Source organism: Macaca fascicularis, chromosome 11 (assembly GCF_037993035.2).
Source record: "Macaca fascicularis isolate 582-1 chromosome 11, T2T-MFA8v1.1".
Classification (NCBI taxonomy): domain Eukaryota; kingdom Metazoa; phylum Chordata; class Mammalia; order Primates; family Cercopithecidae; genus Macaca; species Macaca fascicularis.
Window position 1 is genome coordinate 109,825,008 of NC_088385.1, and position 25,300 is coordinate 109,850,307.

Sequence of the window (25,300 nt, forward strand, 5' to 3'; positions counted from 1 at the left end):
CCAATAACAAGAGGCATTTTGCATTTTCCATAACGTTTCATGACAACTGGGGGAAGGATGGAACACAGAAGACAAAAGGTTCAAACTAACTGGCATTTATTAAGTAGCTGCCATTCCCATCCTAGAGATACTGGTCAAGGAGGACTTGCAAACAGTAGACTAGGGGACTACCGACTGTTCCTAATTCCTTTGCTCACCCTACAATTGGCCAAGAAGCCTATTTTGGAAAAATGTATGTACCTAGTTGCCCAAGCCCATAAGCTAGGAGTTATTGTTTTACTTCCCCCTTTTCTCTTCCTTCATATCCAGCAACCAATTTCTGCCCATTCTACCATTCAAACATCTAAGTCTGTCCTTCCAACTTCATTCTCACTGCTGCACCTGCATTCGACCACCACCATTTCTTGCCTGACTATTGTAGCTGCTGTGTAAGTGGCCTCTCAACCCCGCCACTTCAGCCCAAATTAGATTTATAAAGCTCAAGTCTGGTGAGGCCACTCACCTCCTCAAAAGTCCTTCAATGGCTTCTCATTGCTGTTAGACTATTGTCCAAAATATTTAGCATGGTCCACAAGGCTTTACATGATCCAGCTCTGTCTATGTGTCCAGCCCTGTGCTGACTTACTCTGGCCTTCCTAGGATGCTCCAGAGTAGGACCCTCTTCCCCACTTGTTTAGACCAATAAGTCACTACCTGTTCTTTCTGTCTTCCTGGATTTTTCCAAAATTTATTGGTTTCCCTCAGTGTGCTGTATATTTCTCTTTTCAGATGGTCTCACATGTGTTAATAATGATTAAACTCAGGAAACTCTCTTACATATCACTGGATTTTTGGGGCATAGCACATTCAGCATACCCCCAAGCAGAAGCTGTTGAAAAAATTATGCAAAACAGGCCAGGTGTGGTGGTTCATGCCTGTAATCCCAGCACTTTGGGAGGCCAAGGTGGGCAGATCACCTGAGGTCAGGAGTTCGAAACAAGCCTGGCCAACATAGTGAAATCCTGTCTCTACTAAAAATACAAAATTAGCCAGACGTGGTGGCGCATGCCTGCATTCCCAGCTATTCGGGAGGCTGAGGCAGGAGAACTGATTGAACCTGGGAGGCAGAGGTTGCAGTGAGCCAAGATCGTGCCACTGCACTCCAGCCTGGGTGACAAGAGCAAAACTTCGTCTCAAAAAAAAAAAAAAAAAAATATATATATATATGCAAAACCTAGGAAAAAGGGCAAACAAATTACTGTGTGCCTTTTAAATGTCATATGAGATCATTGTCTCACAAGCTCACTCTGTGCTCTAAGGGGACATATATTTACTACTTATAAAGTTACAACCACTTCAAAGTAGATACTGGCTTCCTAGAAGACCAGTAAGTTGTAAAATATTCATTTGATGATCAAATTGTAAGTTGTTTCTGTCTAGTAGAAAGGATAAGACACATGATTATGGCTTTATTGCCTTATGGAACATTAATCACTTGTGCATCCATCTTTGTGATCTTATTCTGGCTTTCTATTTTCCAATGACCACATGTACTTTGGTCTCTTGTAAATCTTTTCTGCACTATCTTTGTCATCTTGCTGGTTCCCTCAATAATGAGCTAAATGGATCTTTGACAGGTGTTCACTATATACCTGCATGACAGTTAGGTTTTTAACTTTTTGCAAATTATGCTTGGATAGAGAAACTTAGTAAGAATGCAACAAGTCTTTGATGACTCAACTAGCTGACTGACTCTTAGAATTAATTCTGACAAGGTCTCAGGTGGAGAAAACTAGGTGGGCAAAAGGAAAAGAAAAGGAGAAAAGTATTGAAAAACATAGTCTTGTTCTTGGACAATTTGCTGGAGAACAAATTTCCTACGGGAGAGCAGGAAAACTTGATGTCCACACCTTGAAAGATTAAAAAGCAGTTTCAGGCCTGGTGCGGTGGCTCATGCCCATAATCCCAGCAGTTTGGGAGGCCGAGGCAAGCGGATCACCTGAGGACAGGAGTTTGAGACCAGTCTGGTCAACATGACGAAACCCCCTCTCTACTAAAAATACAAAAATTAGCTGGATGTGGTGGCACAGACCTGTAATCCTAGCTATGCGGGAGGCTGAGGCAGGAGAATCACTTGAACCCAGGAGGTGGAGGTTGCAGTGAGCTAAGATCGCACTATTGTACTCCAGCCTGGGCAGCAAGAGTGAAACTCCATAAAACAAACAAACACACAAACAAACAAACAAAAACAGTTTCAAAGACTTGGGTCAAGAAGTAGAAATATACACAGAAGGACAGTTGTGTTGGCTGATATTTTCTTCACTAAGCCCCCGCTATTGCAGATCTGTAGCCTAGACTCCAGTGCAGCTGCCAGGTAAACTGGAATAGGTAGCTCTGGAGTTGGGGTCTATGTGGCAGAGGCTGCTAGTGCTCCCCAAGATCTGTCCTCTCTCCTTTGTTCAGAGAACATTGCTAAACTATTTTCCCCCATCTCCTTTGCAGTTAGTAATGGGCATGTGACTGAGCTGTACTCAATGGAATTTGATTGAAGGGATGTGAGTCATCTCCAGACATGGCCCATGAAAACTTCCCAGAAGCAATTCTCACTCTTTCTTCTCCCATCCACTGGCAGAATGAGTGGGCTCCAAGGAGTTGAAGGAGGGTACAGCCATCGGTGGAAGGAGCCTTGGTTCTGAAAGACCGTGTGGAGCAGTTTCCTTACTGACCCACATTGGAAGTGAACTTTTATTGGGTTAGCCATGGAGATCTGGGGATTGTTTGCCGAGCAGTTAGCTTGCTCTGGTTGCTGGAGGGCTAGACTCAGATCTTCCTCTTTCTAGAAGACCTCCCTAACCATTCCAGTCCACAGTGACCTTAGAAATGATAGCACATGCTATCTGACTCACGAAACCTGGCATTTATGCACTTTTTAAAGTTATTATTTGACTAATTATTATCCAAACTGTATTCCATGGAAAACTACCACTCAAGATAATGTTGCTAGGCATTTCATTAAAAAGAGTTCCGTGGGTAAATACGTTTAAGGAAACATTACATTGACTGGGTTTCATTTTTGCAGGACTTTCCAAAGTTTCTGATGAGATCATGGAATTTGCATATTTGAAGTAGGGTTATAGAATACAGAGTTTCTCTCTTTGATCATGGGATATTTTTCATAAACTATAGTTTGGGAAACATGCATATGGCCCTTTCACTTGCATAGAGTATCTTGTGCCTCCCATGAGGTTATAAGTCATAAAGAAGTAAACTTACTGTGATCTGATACTCTATACCCAAAGCATAAAGCACAATGTGATAGTTGCCATCTCTGCGATAGTAACAGAGTAACAGTGTGAAAAACTTAAGTCTGGGAAGAGACAGGAAGAAGGCTTTAGGGAGGCAACATATGTGATTTAGACCTTAGATGAATAGAGGTTTTCAAGTGGGGAAAGAACAGGTAGGTTGACAAGAGAAAACTTCTTAGGTAAAGGGAACAACATGGACAGAAAGGGGAGTACATTTTGGAAATGGAAATTAAGTAGAACCGGTTAGATTCTGCCTGCCAAGTTTACAGTTGCTATTCCAGCTCCCTCCTGCACTGCTTTGAGAACAATCAACACCCCTTCTCCCTCTACTGTACAACTGCAGGCCCCTGGGAGGCAGGGATCATGTCTTATCCGTCACTTCAACCCCCTGTCTTTTATATGGCCTGAGACATAGTTCACGTACAGGTGATGCTACACGGCCCTCTCCCTCTGAGATTTCTCATCTGAAAATGAGGTGTACAGCCCTCGTAGGGCGGTGATAATATTCAAACTTAAAAAGGAATGCCAAGCATTTAGCATTGTGCCTGGCACATAGACCATGCTGAAGAAGCATTAGCTCCTAATATCATTAGCTAAATAAAAGCTTGTGGAAAAAAGCAAGCAAGGTGGGAAAGGGGAAAGGAAGGAGACTGGGAAAGAACGGGAAAGGAGGCAAGCTGGTCACTAGGGAATCTCGCTTTCCTATTTCATTTTCTCACTTAGCTAAAACTGAAAGGCAGAGGCCGTTTTCCCTCTATCTTGGAAACAATCCTTCCTTTACTTCATTTTTCAAAGCAGGACCTGATGAGAGATATTGGGTCACACATCCATGCATACTGCCAAGGGCCGGGTTCAGGGACGAAGAGATTACACAGGATGCAACGGGACAGAGAGAACAGAGGGTCCTTTGGAGAAGAACACCCGCTGCCTGCGCCACTCCTTGTGCTGGTTTCTGTTTGCAGTCACACACTGAGGCCAGGCGTGTGGGCCCCGGGGTCTCTGGGAAAGCACGCTGGAGGGTTTGCTTTGTCCTTGGCCCACCTCCCTGGGATCTGATGAGAAACCAAAGGAACAGAGAGAGCCTGGCGCCTCGTCTTCAGGGAACTGTGTACCTGATATGTTGTATTTTTACAATAAAATTCATAACATTGAGAGGGCAGGGAGTCAAAGACGTGGCTTTTAAAGCCCAATGAATTCCAGAGACTTTTAAAGCCAGTGCCAGCAGCTTTGGAGGGGACATGAGGATACAGGGAGAAAAATGTCAATCTCTTTGTGCTGGCGTCTTCCACTGCCCCAAATGAAAAGGGAGTGAGACCAATGGGAAAAATGCCCGTTTGGGGCAGGAAGACAGGAGTTTGGTAAGAGGAGAATAACGCCCTGCTGGACAGACCCCTTGGATGGGGTCAGAGGTGAACAGATAGCTTTTCTGAGAACCGGTATCTTTGGAGATGCTTTGCGGACAGAGTTGATGGCTAAGAGGCCCCAGACAGAGACCTGTTGAACAGGTACACAAAGCAGAGTCCCACGTGAGCAACCTTGGCACCCCAGGGCTCCTGGGAGTAGGCTACATGGTATACAGGAGGATGGAATGGGGGCCAAAAGTCCCCAAATTTACCTTTAGTTTTCGGAGAGGGAGAGTATTTAAGTAATATATACTAAGAGCCTTAAATGTAATTCCTATCCTTAGTTTAAATATAACTTAGTTTAATTTCACAGCTGATATTCAAGGAAGCCATTGGAAGTTCACATGAACATGCACAGGCGAGACTCAAACTTCCTATACGTTTGCAATTGGGTGCTGGTTAGTAAGTTGTGGCACGTATACACACACACACACACAAAATTGTGTGCATATATACATATATATATATATATATATTTAGAGAGAGAGAGAGAGAGAGAGAGAGAAAGGAGGAAGGATGGAGGCACACCCAAATATTAATATTGATTTATTGATTATTTTAGAATAGTGTGATAATGGGTGATTTTTTTTTTTCTGTTTTGAAGTCTGGGAGATGGGAGGAAATTCACCTTTGTTTCTGTTTATATATGCTTTCTCATTATTTAAAAAATGCAGAATAGGCCAGAGAGAAAAACAGAAATAACTAAAATTATGGTTGCTTTTCATTTTCCTCCTCATGTTCTTCTGTGTTTTCAAGCCCACTATAATGGGTTTTACAATTTGAATTAGAAGAAGCATCAATCATTCATATTTCAAAAGGCCAGCCTGCCTCTGAAATAGTTCGCCTTTGGCCTCTGTAAAAGAGCCTGAATTTCTGCCACTAGCCAGGCCTTTGTCTCCAGGCACCATGAGCTCTCAGGATTCACAGTATAGCACAGGGCCTTAGAAAAGTCATCAGGCTCCTCAGGCCTCACTAGTTCTGTAAGATGGAAGCATCTGCTTTGCCTCCTGAAAAAGGCCTTTGCGAACATCCTTTGCTGATTGTAAAGACCCACATAAATGTGAGGAGAAAACAAACTCCTGTGGAAGTGTAGACGCTTCCTCTGGGTTCTGCTAAACCTTCACCAATGTAAATGGCTGCAAGTCATTTAAAGATTAAGGAGTCATTTGCCTGGCAGAGAATAAAGGGCAGGCAACAGGATGGTGGCCCTTCCCACCAAAGGAGGCTGTGAGACCTGGCCCCGAGCCACCGCAGCCTGGGCTGTTCCTTCCCAGACCCTCTGCCCCAGAGTAGAGGGAACGATGAAATTTCCCCTACCCAGTCCTCTACTCAAAAACCATTAAAGGACCTGCCTCCATGGCTGCAAGACACAGGCCCAGTCCGTGTTCCTCGTTCTGGTCCATCAGACCTTTTACAATCTGATCCCAACCCACTGCCCCAACCGCATCTCTCATTCTCATACTTAATGCACCAACCAGTCATTCCCACAATATTGTGGATGCTTCCAGGACTCTTGGTATCTCATACACTGTTCTTTCAGCCATAAGCCCTCTCTGTTCCTTATCTGACCAACATCTCCCACTCAGTTTTTAAGATCCAGTTTCAACGTTGCCACTCCCCCCTGCCCCCTGCAGTTGGCAGAGTTGTTAGTACAGGTTGCTGTTTACCAAGCACTTGATTTAAACCTCCATAGATGTACACAGGCAGAAGCAATGATGATTTGCATCTATGTGTGTGTTTGTGCACACACAGATCTAGTATATAGAGACAATAGTTTCTGGACAGTGATTTATATTTGCTCCTACAATAATAATGACCACGATAATGATGATGACAATAATGTCTTGCTAATTTTTCCCAGCCCTCGTGTAAATAGGAACACAATAAGTGTTTGTCGAACAAGTGAACAAGCACATTGCTCCAGGTGGAGGAGGTAGGAGGAGGGGAGGGAAGTGGAGGAGAGGCACTGAAAGAATCTCATCCTATGGGCCATGGACTCACAGGGTGGTCAGCATCCAGTTCCGCTCCATAGCTGAGAATCTGATTGGCAAATCTGTCCAGTTCTTGAATGGTTCTTGGGAACCAGGGCACTGAAACACAGAGAAGGCAAAGTCCTGAGTGCAGATTGGCAGGACATGGCCAAAGGCCTCGCTGAGATCAGAAGCGGGAATCCCAGTCAATGGTGATGGCAAGTGGGCTGGCTTTCAGATAACCCCCAAATTACTATCATTTAAAAGTTAAACTCCGTTTTCCTTAGAAACCAGTTTTAAAACCCATTCCCAAATACATTATCTTTCATGGAGATGTTCTCTGAATTATCTCAAAATTCATCTCCCTCCCACCCGTCATGGTAGTTTTCTTTGATGGTTTTCTTTAGTAGCAGAATTTTTTTTCCCCTCTGTCACCCAGGCTGGAGTACAGTGGCACGTGATCTCAGCTCACCGCAACCTCTGCCTCCTGGGTTCAAGCGACTCTCCTGCCTCAACCTCCCGAATAGCTGGGATTACAGGTGCGTGCCATCACGCCTGGCTAATTTTTATAGTTTTGGTAGAGGCAGAGTTTCACCATGTTGGCTGGTCTGGTCTCGAACTTTTGACCTCAGGTGACCCACCCCCTTGGACTTCCAAAGTGCTGGGATTACAGGCATGAGCCACTGTGTCCGGCCTTCGCAGCAGAATATTACATATAGGCCCAAAATATAAATTATATAAAACCAGACTGTTCTACTGTAAACAAGTTCATGAGATCCCATCTTCCCATTATGTGTTTCCCTCCCAAAGGCCCCAGGCACTGCAGCAAAATCTTTTGATTGCAAAGCCAGTTAGAAAGCCATTGCGAAGCAGAGCGAACGGAGTCAGGTAGTTGGGATCTGAAGATGCCTTGCAGCACCTAAAGGATTTCAGACTTGCTTCTGAGCCAGTGTAGTGGGGAAGGGGTTGGGCTTGAGTAGGGTGAACTACAACACCTGGGTCTTGCAGAGAGAGGGGCCCAGGAAGAAGGGCAGGTGGCAGCACCGACGTCCCTGTAGGTTACAGGAAACAAGACACATTGCAGGTGAAAATTTCCCAGGAATGAACAGAGACAAGGGCATTTTGGACTGTAAGTTTCATGAGGGCAGAAACCATGGGTACTTTGTTGTACCAGGCATAAAGAGAAAAAGAAGGAAGGAAGGAAGAGGGAAGAGAGGGAGGGAAGAAAAGGATAGAAAGGAGGGAGAAAACAAGATAAGGAAGGAAGGAAGAAACGGAGGGAAGAAAGGAGTGAAGGAAGGAACTAATGGATTCACCCTGGTTATGTTAACATTTAAGGTATTGACAGCAGTAACCACCATCCAGAAGGCCTGCTTTGGTACAGTTGCTATTTCTGAGGTACCTCCAAAATAAGGAAGGCATGATAATCCCTCTTGCGCGGGTAAGAAACTGAGGCTCTAAAATTTTAAATAGCTGGTTTAAGATCACACCAGGACTAAGAAAATGGTAGATTCAAAAAGAATCCAGAGAGCCAAAATAGATGTGGTGGGAACCCTGAAGTGAGCACAAGGCTTCCAAACTTCCCCTGAAATGAGGTTGAGGGGAAGATGCTGAACTTCCAATCAGCATCCGGTCTGGCTTAGAACCCGGGCTCCATCTGCCTACTTATCTTCTCTGTGTCTCAGTTCCTCCTCCAGGAGGAGGAGGAATAAAACAGCTGGGATACACAACTATAGGAAGAACCGCAAATGTGTTTTTGAAGCCTTCCCATGTGCCAGGCACTTCTGGTGTAGCATTTCTGGTGGAGTAGCTCTTTCAATCTGAGGACTGCTGTGGGCAGTGATGAGAAAACAGGCAAAGGGCGCCGCTCAGCGTCTGGCACATAAAACACGACTTTCCATCTGATACCCATTATTCATGATTCTGACCTACTTAGATGGGACAGGAAAGAGCATGCGTGCCATCTAGTGGCCAATCTGGGGAAATTCCATCCATGATCTAAACAGGAGCCTCAGGAGGAGCAGCAGCTGCATTACAGCAAAACAAGGAGAGCTGATTCCAGCAGTTCATCAAGGTCCATTTAGACCCTGGTTTCTGCAGAGCTGAGGAGCCTAGGCTCTCTACCACCCATGTTAGCAATAAAACTAACACAGAATGGTGTTCTAAATATTTTACCTGTGAGCTGGGTACTATTAATATTCCTATTTTAAAGACGAGGACATTGAGGTACAGAGAGGTTTAGTGCAAACCCAAATACACACACTGCTAAGAAACAGTGGAGTCAGGATTCAAATACAGGTCCAGCTGACTCTCTGGCTTCTGGTCTTGATCGCCAATCCATCCTGCCACTCATGGGAAGGTGGCAGAGCATACTGATAAGGAGGGCTGGCTCTGAAGCCAGATTTCCTGCCCAGAGGTTTCCATGGCCCTAAAGCCCAGCCCTCTTTTCCAGATTGGCTCCCTATGGACAGCAAGAACAGAAGCAGATGCTGCAGCCATCGTTCCAGGTAACACTTCTGTAGTACTTGCTGTGTATCAGACACTGCCCTAAACATCTCACATATGCTACCCCCTTCAATTTCTGCAACAGTCCTTTGAGGTAGGTATTATTATTATCCCATTCTACAGATGAAGAAACTGAGGAACAGTGAGGGCAAGCCTCTTGATAGACCTTCTTGGTCCCAACTGTTGAAACTTTGGAGTCTCGGGTGACTCAATACCATGCTCTGCTCACTTGGTGAGGAATGTGGCTTCCCACCTTGTCACCTACACTCCTCCCCAAGCTCTCCTTCCTCTGTGGGTCCAGCATTTGTATTGCACACTGAACCTCTGTTGTCAGTGCCAAGAATGGGGGTTTTTCCCACCCAGGTTTGCAAGGCCTTGAGAAAGGAATCAGCACTTCAGAGTCATCCAGGGCTCAGGATCTTCTTTAAGATCTTTCTTGTTTCTCCAGGACATTTCCACTGCGGGGTTTCAATGACTGGCACCCATCTGGACAAGGGGGCCTAACTTCTCTCCTCGGTGTTCAGCACCACGGATAACCCCATCCCCGCACTGTGGAGGTAGCCTGGCTCCATTCATTCATCATTTCTCTTTTGCCTGGGAATCATTCATAATTCTGTCAGTAACTGCTGGCCCCAGAAATAAGGCAGGCCAAGTCCTTTCTTGCTGCACCCCCTTCTTACTTAGGCGACCCTTAGAATCACCAAAGGAGATTCCACAAATATGTACTGAGTACCTCCTGCATACTAAGCACAAAGCACTGGGGGGTGCATACAAGGGAGTCTTCATCCTTGTGGTGCTTACGTTCTGGCAGGGGCAACACGAAATAAGTAAATATCAATACGTGACGATGTAAGGAAATTCTTGAAGAAGAAGAATAAAGAAGCATAAGGAAATGGAAAGTTATGGGGATGCTCTTTTTTAAATTCTTTTTTTAAAATTCCATCTTTATTGAGGTATAATGGAACAATAAAAAATGGATATATTTTTATAATATAAAATTACAATTGTATACAATTGCATACAATTGTAAAATTTACATGTATACACACAATTATATTTGTATATATTGCATATATTTTAGTATTTATTTATTTGAAACGGAGTCTTCCTCTGTCGCCCAGGCTGGAGTGCAGTGGCACAGTCTCGGCTCACTGCAACCTACGCCTCCCGGGTTCAAGCAATTTTCCTGCCTCAGCCTCCCAAGTAACTGGGACTACAGGCACGTGCCACCACACCCTGCTAATTTTTGTATTTTTAGTAGAGACAGGATTTCACCACGTTGGCCAGGCTGGTCTGGAACTCCTGACCTCATGATCCGCCCGCCTCGGCCTCCCAAAGTTCTGGGATTACAGGTGTGAGTCACCGCACCTGGCCTATTGCATATATTTTATGTAACACTTATATATATATTTATATTATAAAATTATAAATACAATGTAATTATTTAATACATGCATGCATCATGGTTACCATGATCAAGTTAATGAACATATTAATCATCTCATGTAGTCATTTTTCCTGTGTGGGGATGGAGTGGGACCAGGACACTTCAGATCTCTCTGAGCAAATTTCAAGTACACAGTAAAGTGTGATTAACAATAGTCACCATGCCATACATTTGACCCCCAGCACTTGCTCATCTTATGACTGAAACTTTGTACCCTTGACCATCTCCCAATTTCTCTCATCACCCTACCCCCTGGCAACCAACATTCTACTCTCTGCTTCTATAAATTCAACACGTTTTGAATTGGATATGTGTGGTATCATGCAGTATTTGTCTTTCTGTGTCTGGCTTATTTCACTTGGCATAACGCCCTTCGGGTTCACCCATGTTGTCCCAAATGACAAGATTTCTTTTTTATGGCTGAATAATATTCCATTGTGTGTGTGTGTGTGTGTGTGTGTGTGTTTGGGGGTATCACATTTTCTTCATTAATCCACCTTGATAGATACATATTGATAGATATGTAGGTTGTTTCCCTTGGCTGTTGTGAATAATACTGCAATGAATAAGGGGTGCAGACATCTCTTCGACATACTGATTTCATTTCCTTTGAATATATACTCAGACGTGGGATTTCTGGAAAGTATGGTATTTATATTTTACATTTGTGAGGGACTTTCATGCTGTTTTCCATAATAGCTGTGCCAACTTACATCCCCACCAGCAGAGTACAAGGGTTCCCTCTTCTCCACACCCTTGCCAACACTTATCTCTTGTCTTTTTGATGTTAAAGGCAACATGCTATTTACTATGACATCCTCTGCCTCTAGACCCCAGAGGGAAGACCCTGGTGACTTGACATTGCCTTGGCATGGCTCAATGGAGTCTGGGATAGTCAGGATCTGGCCCTAGTCCAGAGTTGGTTTCCTATTTGTGTCATGAATAGTCAGTCCAGCAATGGTTAAGAGTCTTACAACAGCCAGACAGCCCAGGTTTGAATCTTATCTCTGCGTTTACTATCTATGAGCCCAGGAAAAGTTATTAAATCTCTTTGTGCCTCACTCTTCCTATCTTTGAAATGGTGATAATAGTAGTACTAGAAAATACTGCTTTATAAGAACAACACGATGTCAAATGAGTTAATATGCATGATTCATGGAAAACAATACCGGCACATAGTAGATAGTATTACTGCTCAGCTGTGAGTTACATATGTGTGTGTATGTATATAAACACACACACATATCACACATACTATATATGTATGTGCATATATATGCATATACATATATACACACACACACACACATATATATATATATAATTTTTTCTACTCTGTCCTTAGCTTATCATAGCAGAGAGCAGAGTGGAAAGTTTTCCAGCAAGCCTCGAAAGTCTCTGCCACTTATTTTGTTGTGCAACTGGCCAGTGTCTTATCTCCTGGAGTCTTAGTTTCCCTATTCACAAAATGAATTAAAATGCTCTTTCCATATTATTGGATGAATTAAATGCTGCAGCAATACGACACATCTTAGCACAGTGGCCCATAATAAGTGCTTTATCAGTGTTAACCATTAATATGACAACGATTTTAATGATGATGATTAAAGGAGGAGGAGGGAGGAGGAAAGAACAGAGATTGGGATCAGGAAGCTGGTTCTCTGTCCAGCTTTGATATTAAGAGGTTTCTAATCTCGGGCTTCAGTTTCTGTGACATGTGGGTATTAGATTCATCTGCGCGTCACGCCCTTTTGAGTTTCTTATTCCGAGACCCGTGGGATCCTCTGAAGGGCTGAGACTGGCCAGAGGATACTTGAAAAGTCAGCTTCACTTCAGTCAATGTGTCAACCTCATTTATTTTTCAGAAATACAGTCACCACATTTGTTCGGTTCCCAAATGCACTGCCTCATTTCCCTTTCTCCTCCCACCAGAGAAACAACATTCTTCCCCATAAACCTAAGCTAGGGTGCACCACCTTGACTTGGGGCTGTGTGGGCTGGCTGGCGCCCAGCGAACGCCAGAGGGCAGCAGAACCAGCGTATTTCCAGCTCTGGGTGACTTTTTTTTTTTTTTTTTTTTTCCTTATCCAAAGGAAAATTCTTCCTGGGCTACCTGGCTTCATTCAGCTCTCTTGGTCGGAGCAATAAAACAAAATAAAACAAAACAAAAACAAAAAATTTGAAGAACTTGAGAAAATTTGCCAAGACTCAGATGATTCAAGTCTCTGTAAAAAGAAGACAAAGATCAAAACAGCTCGCCACATCCCAGACCTTTGAGCTCTGCACCTTGTCACAGAGGCTGTGAGGGACCCCAAGGTAGCACTGCGAAGCTGCAGGGTGCTCACCTGAGTCCAGGGGCCTTTGGTGGCTTTGGGACCCCACCATCTTCAAAAAAAGGTCCAAAACACAGCCAGGCTGGAGAAGTGGCAAAGCCTGGGGGCTCTTCATACACACTTTGCAGCCAGACCGCCTAGCTCCAATCTAGCTCCAATCTCAACTTTGGAACTTTGGAACTTTGTGCAAATTACTTAATCCCTCTGTTCCCTAGTTTCCCATTTACGAAATAGCTATAATAACAGTACGTCCTTCAGAGGGTTGATGGGAGGATTAAAATGAACTCATGTATGGAGAGTGCTTAGAATGCTGTCTGGCACACAGCAAGTGCTTATAAGTATCTGGTAGTGGTATTATTATCATTATAGAAGGGCAAGTGAGAAAGGGTGAGAAGGCCTGGTGCTTACTTCCTCCAGGCAGCAGCCCAGCCCCATCTTTGATCTATTCCCTCACGTGAAGTTAATGCCCTTGGGTACAGTCTATGTGTCTTCTATGGTAGGATGAGGACCCAGGTCAGGCCTATCCATTAAGAGAAATTCACCAGCTATCATGTTGGAGAGCAGGGACAAAGCCTGAGGAATGAGACCGGGGAGAGGCACCTGGGTGCTGGGTGTTGGGGACTGGGGATCGATCCCTGATGTGGCTCACTTCCCATCTTGCAGAGTTGTGAAACAGGCAGTGCAAAGACCTCAGGAGAGACCACGGAGGACCCCAGACAAACTCAGTGCCAAGCCTTGACACATGTACTGACTCTCTACATTGTGTGAAGGGTGTGCACATCCTGGGCTTGAAGCCAGCAGGTCTGAGTTCAAGTCTCATCTTTCCCACCCACACAACATGGGAGTCTGAGCAAACTACTTAATTCCTGAGTCTCTGGCTTTGCATCTGTGAAATGGGCAAGGTGCTGAGCCCTTGCCCACCTCCTTCTTTGGAGTGGGAAGAAACTGACCCAAAACAGGTGCACCTGTGACATCAGTCCTTGCACCTGAGCCTCATAATAAACTCCAGAGTTGCTTGTCTGACTAAGATAGTGGTCTCAGAGGCCACTAGAGGCCAAGCCAGTCTGTACTTGTGTCTCTAACCTCTGCACCTGGGCTTTTCTGATTTTTCTCAGGCAAAAAGGTAGGGCTACCCTTTTTCCTCTAAAGTTACATTTTCTTGAGAGCTTATTATGCACCAGATACTGTGCTAAGTGCCTTACTTTCATCATCTCCTTTAATTCTCAAAACAGTCCTAGGTGGTAGACATTATTGCTGTTCACTGATGAGCAAACAGGCTCAAAGAGATAAAGTGATTTGCTTAAGATCACTGAGCTAGCTGAGCTGAAAGAACAATTCTGCAGCCAATGCACTTCACCAAAAAGCAATGCTGGGCTTTGAATAAAGGTGTGGTGGTGGTGAAGGAGTGCTTTTAAATTTTAGATTCATTTTCTCCCACCTTGAGAAGGAAAGGAAGTGTGACAAACTAAAGTAGATCTCTAAAGGTGCTTGAAGAAGATCCCTAGGACAGCCTTGGGCCTGCCCCATCCTAAGCATCCCTGGATTTAGGGATAGTCTCTTTTTAACGTAAGTTCTCCTTCACATACCCCTTCTTTTCTTTACTGAAGGCTGCAGGTCCCTTCCCCCACCCAGTCTCTCTCACAAAGCTGGAAATAGAGACTGACCCCAGCGACCCAGACCTCTGTTTTGAAAAGTTAAATCAGATTAGCTCATTAATGGCCTTGCCAAATACCTCGGCCGGTGGGCTGGCCTCTGTGAGCCCCTCAACAGCCTCTCGGGTGGGCGGCTGGGCTTCACGGTTAATGAATGACTTGGGCAGGCTGGGGCAACAGAGGCCCTCTGTGGAGCGGAGGCACCCGGTGGGGGCAGATCATTAATAAATATTGATTTGGCTCCAAAGGAAGCAGCCCGCTGGAGAGCTGGCCCTGGACACCCACGTAGTGGTCCCATTAAGTCGGGGTCAAATGCTTAGCCAGGACGCCAAGGGGCGGCTGGCTCAGGAGCGTCACTGAGCAAAAGACCCCCCAGGCCTGGCCAGAACCTGCTTCCTGGCCAGTGGGTCAGAGGAGGCCCATTCAATTTACAGCAGCTCAAGGTGCAGGCTGAGTCCAATCTTACCCCCTCCCTCCACCCGACATTCACCAGCCCCAGGGGTTAGCCGGCAAGGCACCCAGGCTTGCCTCCAGCCTGTCTCAGAGAGAGCAATAAATCCTGGTTTCTTGGGTGTGAAATAGAAGGCTGTTTTCACCACCCCCTCCCAGGCTCCCGGATGTCTCCTTCTAGGCAGTGGCCTCCAGCCGCGCAGAGAAGCAGTTGCTGCGTGCTGATCTCCACAGCTCCCACAAAGGAAGAAGAGACGGCTTGCCAGCATCCTGCAGGAGCAAGACTTGTAGGGGTTTTGTTTTTCTCTTTTAAGTAGCTTCTACTTTCTTTCTGGAGAAGGAATGCTCTTCAGGAAGCTCTTGGCAAGAATGATGAGCCAAAGGCTGGCTGATGGTGCCCAGCTATTACTCTCTGCCTCCTGGAGACAGCAGTGGTCAGAAGTCAGGAGTAGTGGTTTTAGGGCAAAGCATCTGTTCTCTCTGTTCACATGGAAAAATAAGAATCCCCGAACTAGACGACTAAAAGGGATCTCACACATGAAGGGTGAAATTGTGCTTAATAAGCAGAGGGAGTGAGTGAATGGATATGAGTGAAATTATGAATAAATAAAATAATAACCTGTAGGGCCATTTATTCCAACCACCCCCTAAATTACAACTACCCTCCCAATATCATTTTTAAGATACTATGTATCTCATAAACATTATCCATTGGCAGGTTGGCCCCTATATCCCCAAATATCCAATTCTGTCTTCTGAGAGCTCACCATTGCATTGAGATCTGGTTGCCTGTCACTGACAACTCTAGTTATGGTCAGTCAACATTGGGCCTAACAGAAGACACCTAAAGCCTCCTCCATGTATTGGCTGTGTCACTCCAGGAGCACTTATTTGGCCCTGCTCCCCTTCTTCTCATCAACTGAACCCACGCCTGGACTCAGTGCCTCAGTGCACCTCCTAAGACTACTCCTGAGGCATGCCACCTTCTCTATCACTGCCATGTATTATGCCATGTAGCCACAACCTACTAGATTATACAATGCATGGGTCTAGGCACCATGTCTGTCTTTTTCACTATTGCATCCTATCATGTGACTGACACCGAGTGGGCACTCAATCAATATCGGTAGCATAAATGATAACTGAATTAGGAGATAGATGTGAATGAGAGAGGAATTTGGCAATGCTGACTCTGTGCTGTTTGAGAAGGAGTAGTAAGAGAAGGAAGAAAATTCCAACAGTCAAGATTTTTAAAAGGTAAGGGCCACATAATTCATAAAATACTAAGGAAAGAGAGAATTCCTGGGGGATATTTGTGTCAGATGCTACAAAAATGTCAAAGAGGATGAAAAATAAAAGAGGCTATTGGTTTTGAGTATTGTCAGAATGGTACAAGGAAAGGAAGAAGAGAAAAGAAAAGGGAAAGAAGAAAGAAGGAAGCAAGGAGGAAAGAGGATGGTGGAAGTAAGGAAGGAAAGAGGAAGAAAGAAGGGAAGGAGAAAGAAAAGCTGCATGAAAAGGTGACCTTCTATATCATATGCCAGTGCCATGTGCAATATAGCACCAAGTGGATGATGTTAAGCACAAAAAGTATTTGGAAATGTGAGATCATTCACAGGGCCCATCATACAATCCCACACATGAAGTTGTCTCCGTGGCTGCTAGGTAAGCCTGGCTTCAATGAGGTGGTGGCTGTGACCAATTCCTTATATATTATTATTGGCCTGGTCAGTGTCTATGTCCATGGAACTGGTGGTGACAAGTAACCTGCTATTGGCTGGGGTTATAAATCATAGAGAACTCTCACTATTGAAGCTTAAGGATGTCTAAGATCAAGGGCCTACTCAACTCAAGCAAGTTCAACTTGATCTTTAAGCACCCTAATGCACAGGGTACTCCACACAATCCCCTCAAGGAATCACACGAATTGGGAGAGTGGGTCTTTGCTCCGTTTCACAGATTAAGGACAAGGGGTCATCCATCTGGAAGGGTGTCAGATGGAATTCAAACCTAGCTGGTAGTGTATAAGATGGAGACCCAAATCCTGGCTCTTGACTCTAAATTCATGGCCCTTAGTGCGTCACGACAATACTCCCTCAATCCAGCATGATGGCAGTGACATTTAGTTACAGTCATTCCATATCCTTTTACTTCCTTCTTCAACTGAGAGAACACACCTGTCACACAGAGAAAATGTATTCCCTGTCTAATTTTTTTCTACCTTTCACTATCTTTTGGACTGACCCAAATAGCATTTTGCGGTTGCCTTTGTTTATCAGACATCAAGAGTTTTGGGAGTTTGGACTTGCTCAGCCCTAAGATTCATTGTGTGTGTATCCTTATGAGAGACTTAAGGGTAAGTTTACTTTTAACCTTTTGCATGGGCCCTACATGCTAGGCACTTTATGCAAATTATATCATATAATCCACACAACCACACTGGTACCTGGATTTCTTCATTTGCAGATGAAAATATTGAGGCCTAAAGAGGGACAGCAACTTGGCCAAACAGCTACAGTCCAGGAATTGAACTGCAACATCCATGCAATCTTTTAATTATACCTTTCTGACTTGTTTTCTAATATTGAAAACAAGAATGTTTGCTTTAGCTATGTTTGCTTTAGCTGTCAGAGTTGGTTGTTGCAAAACTTAAATGAGACAACCTAATGTGAAAGAATTTGGAAAACACTGGATGTGGCATACCAGTGAGGGATTCCTCTTAGAATGAGAGCCTCCTTATAATTTTTTAATCTTCCTGAGCTTGAAGCTCTGTGACCTGACAAACTAGATGGGCTACAGAAATAGCATTTGCTCAGGATCTTCCTTTGCCAATGAAGAGAGCTGCTTGTGACTGACCACAGGGAGAAGACAGTCTACCAAGGATATGAAGAGACTCTGCTTCCCGCTCCTGGGTTGGTGTCAGCTCCCCCTGTATGGGCTGATCCTCTCAGCTGGAGTGTGCTTGTCTCAGTGAGGCAGTCTGCTGAAACGAGTGACCTCCCCAGCTGCCAGGACTTAGTGCTACATCAGCACATCCAGCAAGCATCCAGGTAAAGACTGAAAAAGGCAGTCAATCCTGTGTTTTTGCAAACATGCAGATACTTGGTCTCCTGCAGACAAAGAGCCACATATATCTACAGCTGTGAAAGGCACTCATGGAATGCACAAAGTGAAATGCATGGGAGCAGGTTTAGAACTGAGAAGAGGGCAGTGGGAAGGTGGAGACAGAAAAGCCAAGCAGACGAAAGGAGAGAGGAAAGAAACGCTCAGGTGGTGGGAGTGGAGAAAAACTCTAACCATATGGATTCCCTTCCAGCCCTAAGCAGCTTCTCTCTAAAATTCTTAACTCTTTGGGAACCATAGCCCCTTTGAAAAATCTTGTCTCCTAAAAAATATGCATGCACACCCATGTACTATCTTGCCCACAATCCCAGGGGCTTTTCAGAGCCCTCTAAGGAATCCTATCCTCCCTTCAACCCCAATTGTTCTGAAATGTCAGCTTTATTCAGCACTGTTCTTCAGGTCAGAAATGTTGAAGCAGAAAAAACTCAAGAAGGCAAGAAGGGGCAATAAGAGGGAAGGAATGACTATAATGATGTTGCTTTTGTCTTCTCATAGCAATCATAAGTGTCCCCAGGCAACGTAGATAGATAGATAGATAGATAGATAGATAGATAGATAGATAGATAGATAGATAGATAGATACACAGATAGGTCTTTCTGCTTTCCACAGAACCAGTAGTTGTTCTGGTAATTTGAGTCCACTTTTCTTCCCCTTATAATCACCATAAATTAAACAAAACCCAACAGATATTTATCCGCTCTTGGAAAATAACTGCAAACGTATTTCTCAAATGGTGATGTTCCTATAACTCTGTCTACCCAAGACATTGTGTCTGTCCGCTTCTCCTGGCTGCAATCTGTCTCCATATAGGAATTTTCTAACCCCCACTAAATGTAATGTCATGCAGTCGACTCAAAGGGAAAGGTAAAAGGATTAGTAGATTGATCGATGAAAGATATTAATGCTCTTTCATGTTGGGTTGAAGAAGGATTTGAAGTCATCAGGAAAGAGGGTAGCAGGAGAATAGACCTCAAGTATTCAAAAGACTCTCTGGATTAAAATCCTATTAAATTCACATCAGCTTCTCCAGGAGGCATTTGAGAAGGTTGGGGTTTCTTTACCATGTCGCCGTAATTAACCTTCTCTTAAGCTGTTTTGGGTGGGGAACTTTCGCAATTAAGAAACTAAAAAACTTTTATTTTCTATCACCCACATGGCTTTTTGAATGGTTTAAAAACTAGAGTGGAAAGTGGTTTAGCTTAATTGATTTCTCCTACTTGAACCTGCTGTCAGACTCGCCTCTGAGATCTGTGCCCCTCAATAAAAAGGGCATTTTGTCCGGAGAAAGAATCAAAGGTTCAGATCTACTACAATGCTTTTCTTCCTCTGACTGTTCTCCCACTGAGTCCTATAGAAAGGGCGATTTTGCAAAGAAATGGTTGTTCTCCTTAAAAAGACCTGTTTCTTGGCCCAGACCCCACTTCATGGAAACTGTCACAGAAACCCAAAGAGCCTTTCTTGGCAGATGCCACGTTGTGGCATGTCAGCATCAGCTGTCTCATTACAGGTAAGTTAAGGTCAGGTGGGGGCAGCCACTATGGGATTGGGTGACCAATCATCTGAAGAAATAAGGGTCACAAAACACATGTTGTTTTAAAGGGTTGGTCTTAGCCAGTTTTTCTTCCCTAGGGAAAATGTCATCCCACTTCAAATATCAACAACCTTGCCATTTTGAGCAAAGACGTGAGAATCCTTGCTAGGGAAATGAACCTGTGCTTCCTCCAGGTTCCAATAAGCCCAACTTTTATTACATGATGCCTCTATGTAAAAACATTAGCTTTTTAGGCTGGGCACTGTGGCTTACACTTGTAATCTCAGCACTTTGGGAGGCCGAGGTGGGCAGATCACCTGAGGTCAGGAGTGCAAGACCAGCCTGACCAACATGGCGAAACCCCGTCTCTACTAAAAATATAAAAATTAGCTGGGTGTGGTGGCATGCATCTGTAATCCCAGCTACTCAGTGAGGCTGAGGCAGGAGAATTGCTTGAACCCAGAAGGCGGAGGTTGTAGTGAGCAGAGATTGTGCTCCCGTGTACTCCAGCCTGGGCAACAGAGTGAGGCTCCATCTCAAAAAAAAAGATATCATTAGCTTTTTTTACTTTCATACTTCCTGGATTCTCAGAGCTAAACACAAGCAGGGAACAGGCCGAATTGCACCAACCTTGTCTTTCTCACAGCACCTGTTCCTCTATTCTACTTACCTGGGTGTGTCTTCTCCTTTGCCAGGCTGCGAGCTCCTTAAGAACAGGCAGTTTGACCCTTTCTCTCCTAGCACTGTGCCTGGCACAGAGCAGCTCTCAACACACCCTTGCCCGTGACCCCCTAGAACCCATTCTTTGCCTTAAGGCAAGTCCCAGCCTCTGTTTTTACAATGAAAAATGAAGGGGTCTGTAGGACTGCATGACCTCTCAGGTCACCTTCCAGTTGCCAGACTCTCTGAAAAAGGAGCTGTGTACAGGCTGCATTTCGGTAGCTCTTGTGCTCATGCCAGTGTTTATAACGATAATGATGATAATGGTAAGAATAGAGAATATCTTTAAGTCCTTAAACATGCTCTGCTCTGTTCCCAGTGCTTCACTTGTGTGATTTCACCAATCCTATAAGGCAGAGGCTGTTGTGACTCCCCTTTGATACAGTGGGAGACTGCAAGGGTGAATGATTTGCTCAAAGTCACACCAAGTGTGGTCAACGTGGTTCCTGAGTCTGCACTCCTAACTCCCCCTCTATGTCCCCGCTAAGAACCTCCTTTCTGAGCCTCCAGTTCAGGCTGCCGGCTCTCCAGCTGGTTTACTATATATTCTCTGGCTCCTCCAGGGGCTGGCTGTCTGCCTGTCAATTGCTTTGATTTCCTTCCTCATGGCCCCAGCTGGCCCAGCCTCCACCTGCTCCAACCAGAGGCTGAATTGCCCCAGGATCTGGCAGGCCCTTTGTCCAGAGGGTCTGCAGCTCCTGTTGAGAGCAGGTGGCCGGAAAAAAGCAAGAGAGGGCAGTCATTGGGGAAGCAGCTTGGGAGGCTGAAAAGGAAAGAAGGCAGATAGGAATGATCCAGGGAGGAATTCCCAGTGCCTGCCCTCCAGGGACCTGAGCCCATCTGCATGGCTGCCCACTCTCTGCAAAGCCAGAACACTGGGGTGGGCTTTCCTTACCTTGGTTATACCTACAGGAGAATGAAGGCAGAGATGAGTCTCCTAGAAAGACCACGGAGCTACCTTTTGAAAAATGTTTCAGTGGCCTATTTTACGGGGTGGATCTTGTCTCATTTTAAAGCATCTCTGCCTATTCAAATGCTTCTTTCAGCTATGGTGCCTGAATTCCTCGTGACCCAAAGTCTTTCCAAGTGTTTTGGAAAGAAACTTGATTTTACAGTAGAAAAAAATAATTTTTTAAAGAAGTTCATCTCTGCAATCACATTCTTAAGTATTTACTTGAATCAGTTGAAAACTTATCTTCACACAAAAACCTGCACATAAATGTTTATTCACAGCTTTATTCATAAGCATCAAAAATTGGAAGCAACCAAGATGTCCTTCAATAGGTGAATGCATAAGCAAACTGTGATACATCCTGACAATGGAATATTATTCAGGAACAAAGAGAAATGAGCTATCAAGTCACAAAAAGACATGGAGGATTTGTAAATATGTATTGCTAAATGGAGGAAGCCAGTCTGAAAAGGCTACATACTGTATGATTTCAACTATGTGGCATTCTTGAAAAAGCAAAACTATGGAGCTAGTAAAAAGATCAGTGGTTGCTGCAAGGAGTGTGTAAAGAAGGAATGAATAGCTGGAGCATGGGGCATTTTTAGGGCAATTAAACTATTCTGTATGACATTGAAATGGTAGATACATGACATTACGCATTTGTCAAAATCAATAAAACTACAAAACACAAAGCATGATCCCGAATGTAAGCTATGGACTTCAGTTAGAGATAATATATCAATATTGGCTCATCAATTCTAAAAAAAAAAAAAAAAAAAAAAAAAAAAAAAAAAAAAAAAACCACACAAATGCAAGATGTCAATAGAAGAAACTGAGGTAGGGATGAAAGACCTGGGAACTCTCTGTACTTTCTGTGCAATTTTTCTGTAAGCCTAATATTGCTCTTTTAAAAAGCCTATTAAGGTCAGACGCAGAGGTTCACGCTTGTAATCCCAACACTTTGGGAGGCTGAGGCGGGTAGATCACCTGAGGTCAAGAGTTCGAGACCAGCTTGACAAACATGGTGACAGACCGTCTGTACAGAAAATACAAAAATTAGCCGGGCTTGGTGGCGAATGCCTATAATCCCAGCTACTCGAGAGGTTGAGGCGGGATAATGGCTTGAACCTGGGAGGCAGAGGTTGCGGTGAGCCGAGATCGCACCATTGCACTCCAGCCTGGGCAACAAGAGCAACACTCTGTCTAAAAAGAATAAAATAAAAATAAAAAATAAAATAAAACGTCTATTAAAAAATGGTTCACTTGAATATACTCGAGGCCCTAAAAAGCAGTCACTTTGCTCCTCTGTATTGCTTTCAGGCCAATCATAATCATAATAACAATCACATGGTATCATTTGTCCAGCCCTACAGTGCACCAGGCACTGTTCTAAGCACTGTTTATGTATGACTTCATTTAATCCTCACAAAAGCCCTATGAAAAATTGAGGTCAAGGCAGTTAAAGCAAGTTGTCAGGGGTATCAAACTCAATAGGTGGAAGAAGCAGGACTTGAACCACAGGCTATTCAACTTCAAGCCCACACTTATAATTGCTACACTCCATCACCCTTCCCCGCCCCCACCCCCAATCCCGAGAGGATGGGTAGCATTTCAGTATGTAAATAATGGGACAATGCAAGTTTTGACAACTCCTTTATTAGTCATTCACTTGGAAATATGTGCAGAGCACCTGTGTACCAAGCAGTGTGCTAAACTCTGAGGATACAAATATAGGTAAGAGTGTACCTGCCCACAAGGAGCTTGTATGAGTAGAAGAGACAGATAAGAAGATGGAAAATGACAATGAAAGCCCTAGTAACAAGAAGCCAGGTAGCTCCAGCTCTGGAATTGGCATGTTATGAACTGGAGCTATATGGGGAGATCCCTCTGGTTGGAATGGAGAGATGCAAAAATCCATTCAACCATCTTGAGTTGATTTTTGTATATGGTAAAAGGCAGTGGTCCAGTTTCAATCTTCTGCATATGGCTTTCGAGTTATCCCAGCAGCATGTATTGACTAGGAACTCCTTTCCCCATTGCTTGTTTTCATGGGTTTTGTTGAAAACTAGATACTACTTATTGGGTATTACGCTGATTACGTGGGTCACAAAATTATCTGTACACCAAATTCCCATGACACACAATTCACCCATGTAAAAAACCTGTACCTATAACCCTGAATTTAAAATAAAAGTCAAAAGAAAAAAAAGAGAGAAAAATAAAAATAAATACAAATTAAAAGCTTATAAAGTTAAAGAGAGAGAGAGAGAGAAAAGAAAAGAGAAAAGAAATAGCTATCTTTAGGAAGGGGGAAAAGAACTAAAATTCATTATATGTCTAAAATATACCACGCACTTGCCTAGGTCCCCAACCTATATCCGCTCAATCCCCCAAACAGTCTTCCAAGGCATTATTTCCAATACATATATATTAAATATACATATATTTAAATATGCTGTTAAATATATATCTTGCTGTTATTTTATGAAGACAGTGTGGAGTTACTTATGTTGCAAAATTCCTCTAATTCTTACCTGTGTCTTTCTTCTTATCTCGTGAAAGCTCATGGACAGTGGCCCCAATGTCGTGCCTCAAGATCTTGATGATGTTTGTCAGAGCAGGCAGGCTACGTTTATCCAAATGGGTGAAAAATTCGTACTCATCTTTCTTTAAGCGAGAAGGTCTAGATTCAATGTGGGTCAGGTTTATATCATTCTCCTAGAAGAGAGAATGGGGAGGGTGAGGAGACAGTCACTGGAACTAACGCAGGTCAAAGATGCAGAACCAGTACAATAAAACCTAACACAACAAAATGGAGAGTTCATGAATACAATTGTTTTTATAAGAGTAGAAAAGAGTCCTTAAATTTGCAAATTTTTTTTTGTTTACTTTTTCTTCTTTAAAACCAAGTACTAAGTGGCAGGAGGTGGGGCAGTTAGTTCACATGTCACAATTTAATCACATGAAAATCTGCTAAAGGCCTAGAGTTGCCACTGTAAGATTTTGATTTGGTTAAAATATTTAAGACAGTGGTTGCCAAAAATATTTACATAGGAAACCTCCCCACTTCCCAAGTGAAATTCTATGGAATTACAATAAATAAATAAGATAGAAGCAACATTGTTCTGCTTGAATAGGGGGATCAGACTTACTTGATTTATATCTAACATCTAAATTTATTGCTTGTGAGACAATGTACTTTCATGTTTCTAATCCTCAGTTTTTCCATCTGTAACTTGCTGGTCTTAATTATACCTGCTTCGTAAGTTCATTGGGAATGTTGATGATATGATACATACGCACCACTTGGCACACAGTAAAAATTATCTCATATAATTACCACTAATATGTTTATATAGGCCAGGTGCGGTGACTCATGCCTGTAATCCCAGCACTTTGCGGGGCGGAGGCAGGTGGATTGCCTGAGGTCAGGAGTTCGAGACCAATCTGGCCAACATAGTGAAACCCCATCTCTACTAAAAACACAAAAGAATTAGCCGTGCATGGTGGTGTGTGCCTGTAATCCCAATCCCAGCTACTTGGGAGGCTGAGACCGGGGAATTACTTGAACCAGGGAGGTGGAGGTTGCAGTGAGCCAAGATCGTGCCACTGCACTCCAACTTGGGCGACAAAGCGAGACTCTGTCTCAAAATTAAATAAATAAATAAATAAATAAAATAATATGTATATATATAATTACTTTCCATTCAAGCTATTCAATAAATATATACATTTGTAGCACCCAACAGTGGCCAATGATCCTTCTAGCAGCTTGGAATCCATCAGTGAACAAAATAAAGATGCTTTCCTTTATAAAGCTTACATTGAAGTTGAGGGGACACAAACAACACACAGAAACTCATTTGTGCATGTTATAATGAGAAGGTCTAAGGCAACAATGCAAGGCAGAGCAGGAGGAAGCAAATGGG

The 25,300-nt window shown here is 43.7% G+C and overlaps 1 protein-coding gene across 1 annotated transcript in view; it reads right to left on the reverse strand.

Moving 5' to 3' along the window:
- PAH (phenylalanine hydroxylase) overlaps positions 1–25,300 on the reverse strand; it is a 70,844-nt gene that overhangs the window by 25,593 nt on the left and 19,951 nt on the right. Inside the window, exons 3-4 of the mRNA XM_005572043.3 lie at positions 23,906–24,089; positions 6,689–6,777 (exon numbers count right to left, since the gene is read on the reverse strand). Coding sequence (XP_005572100.1) covers positions 6,689–6,777; positions 23,906–24,089 — 273 coding nt within the window. The remainder of the gene's footprint in view (positions 1–6,688; positions 6,778–23,905; positions 24,090–25,300) is intronic.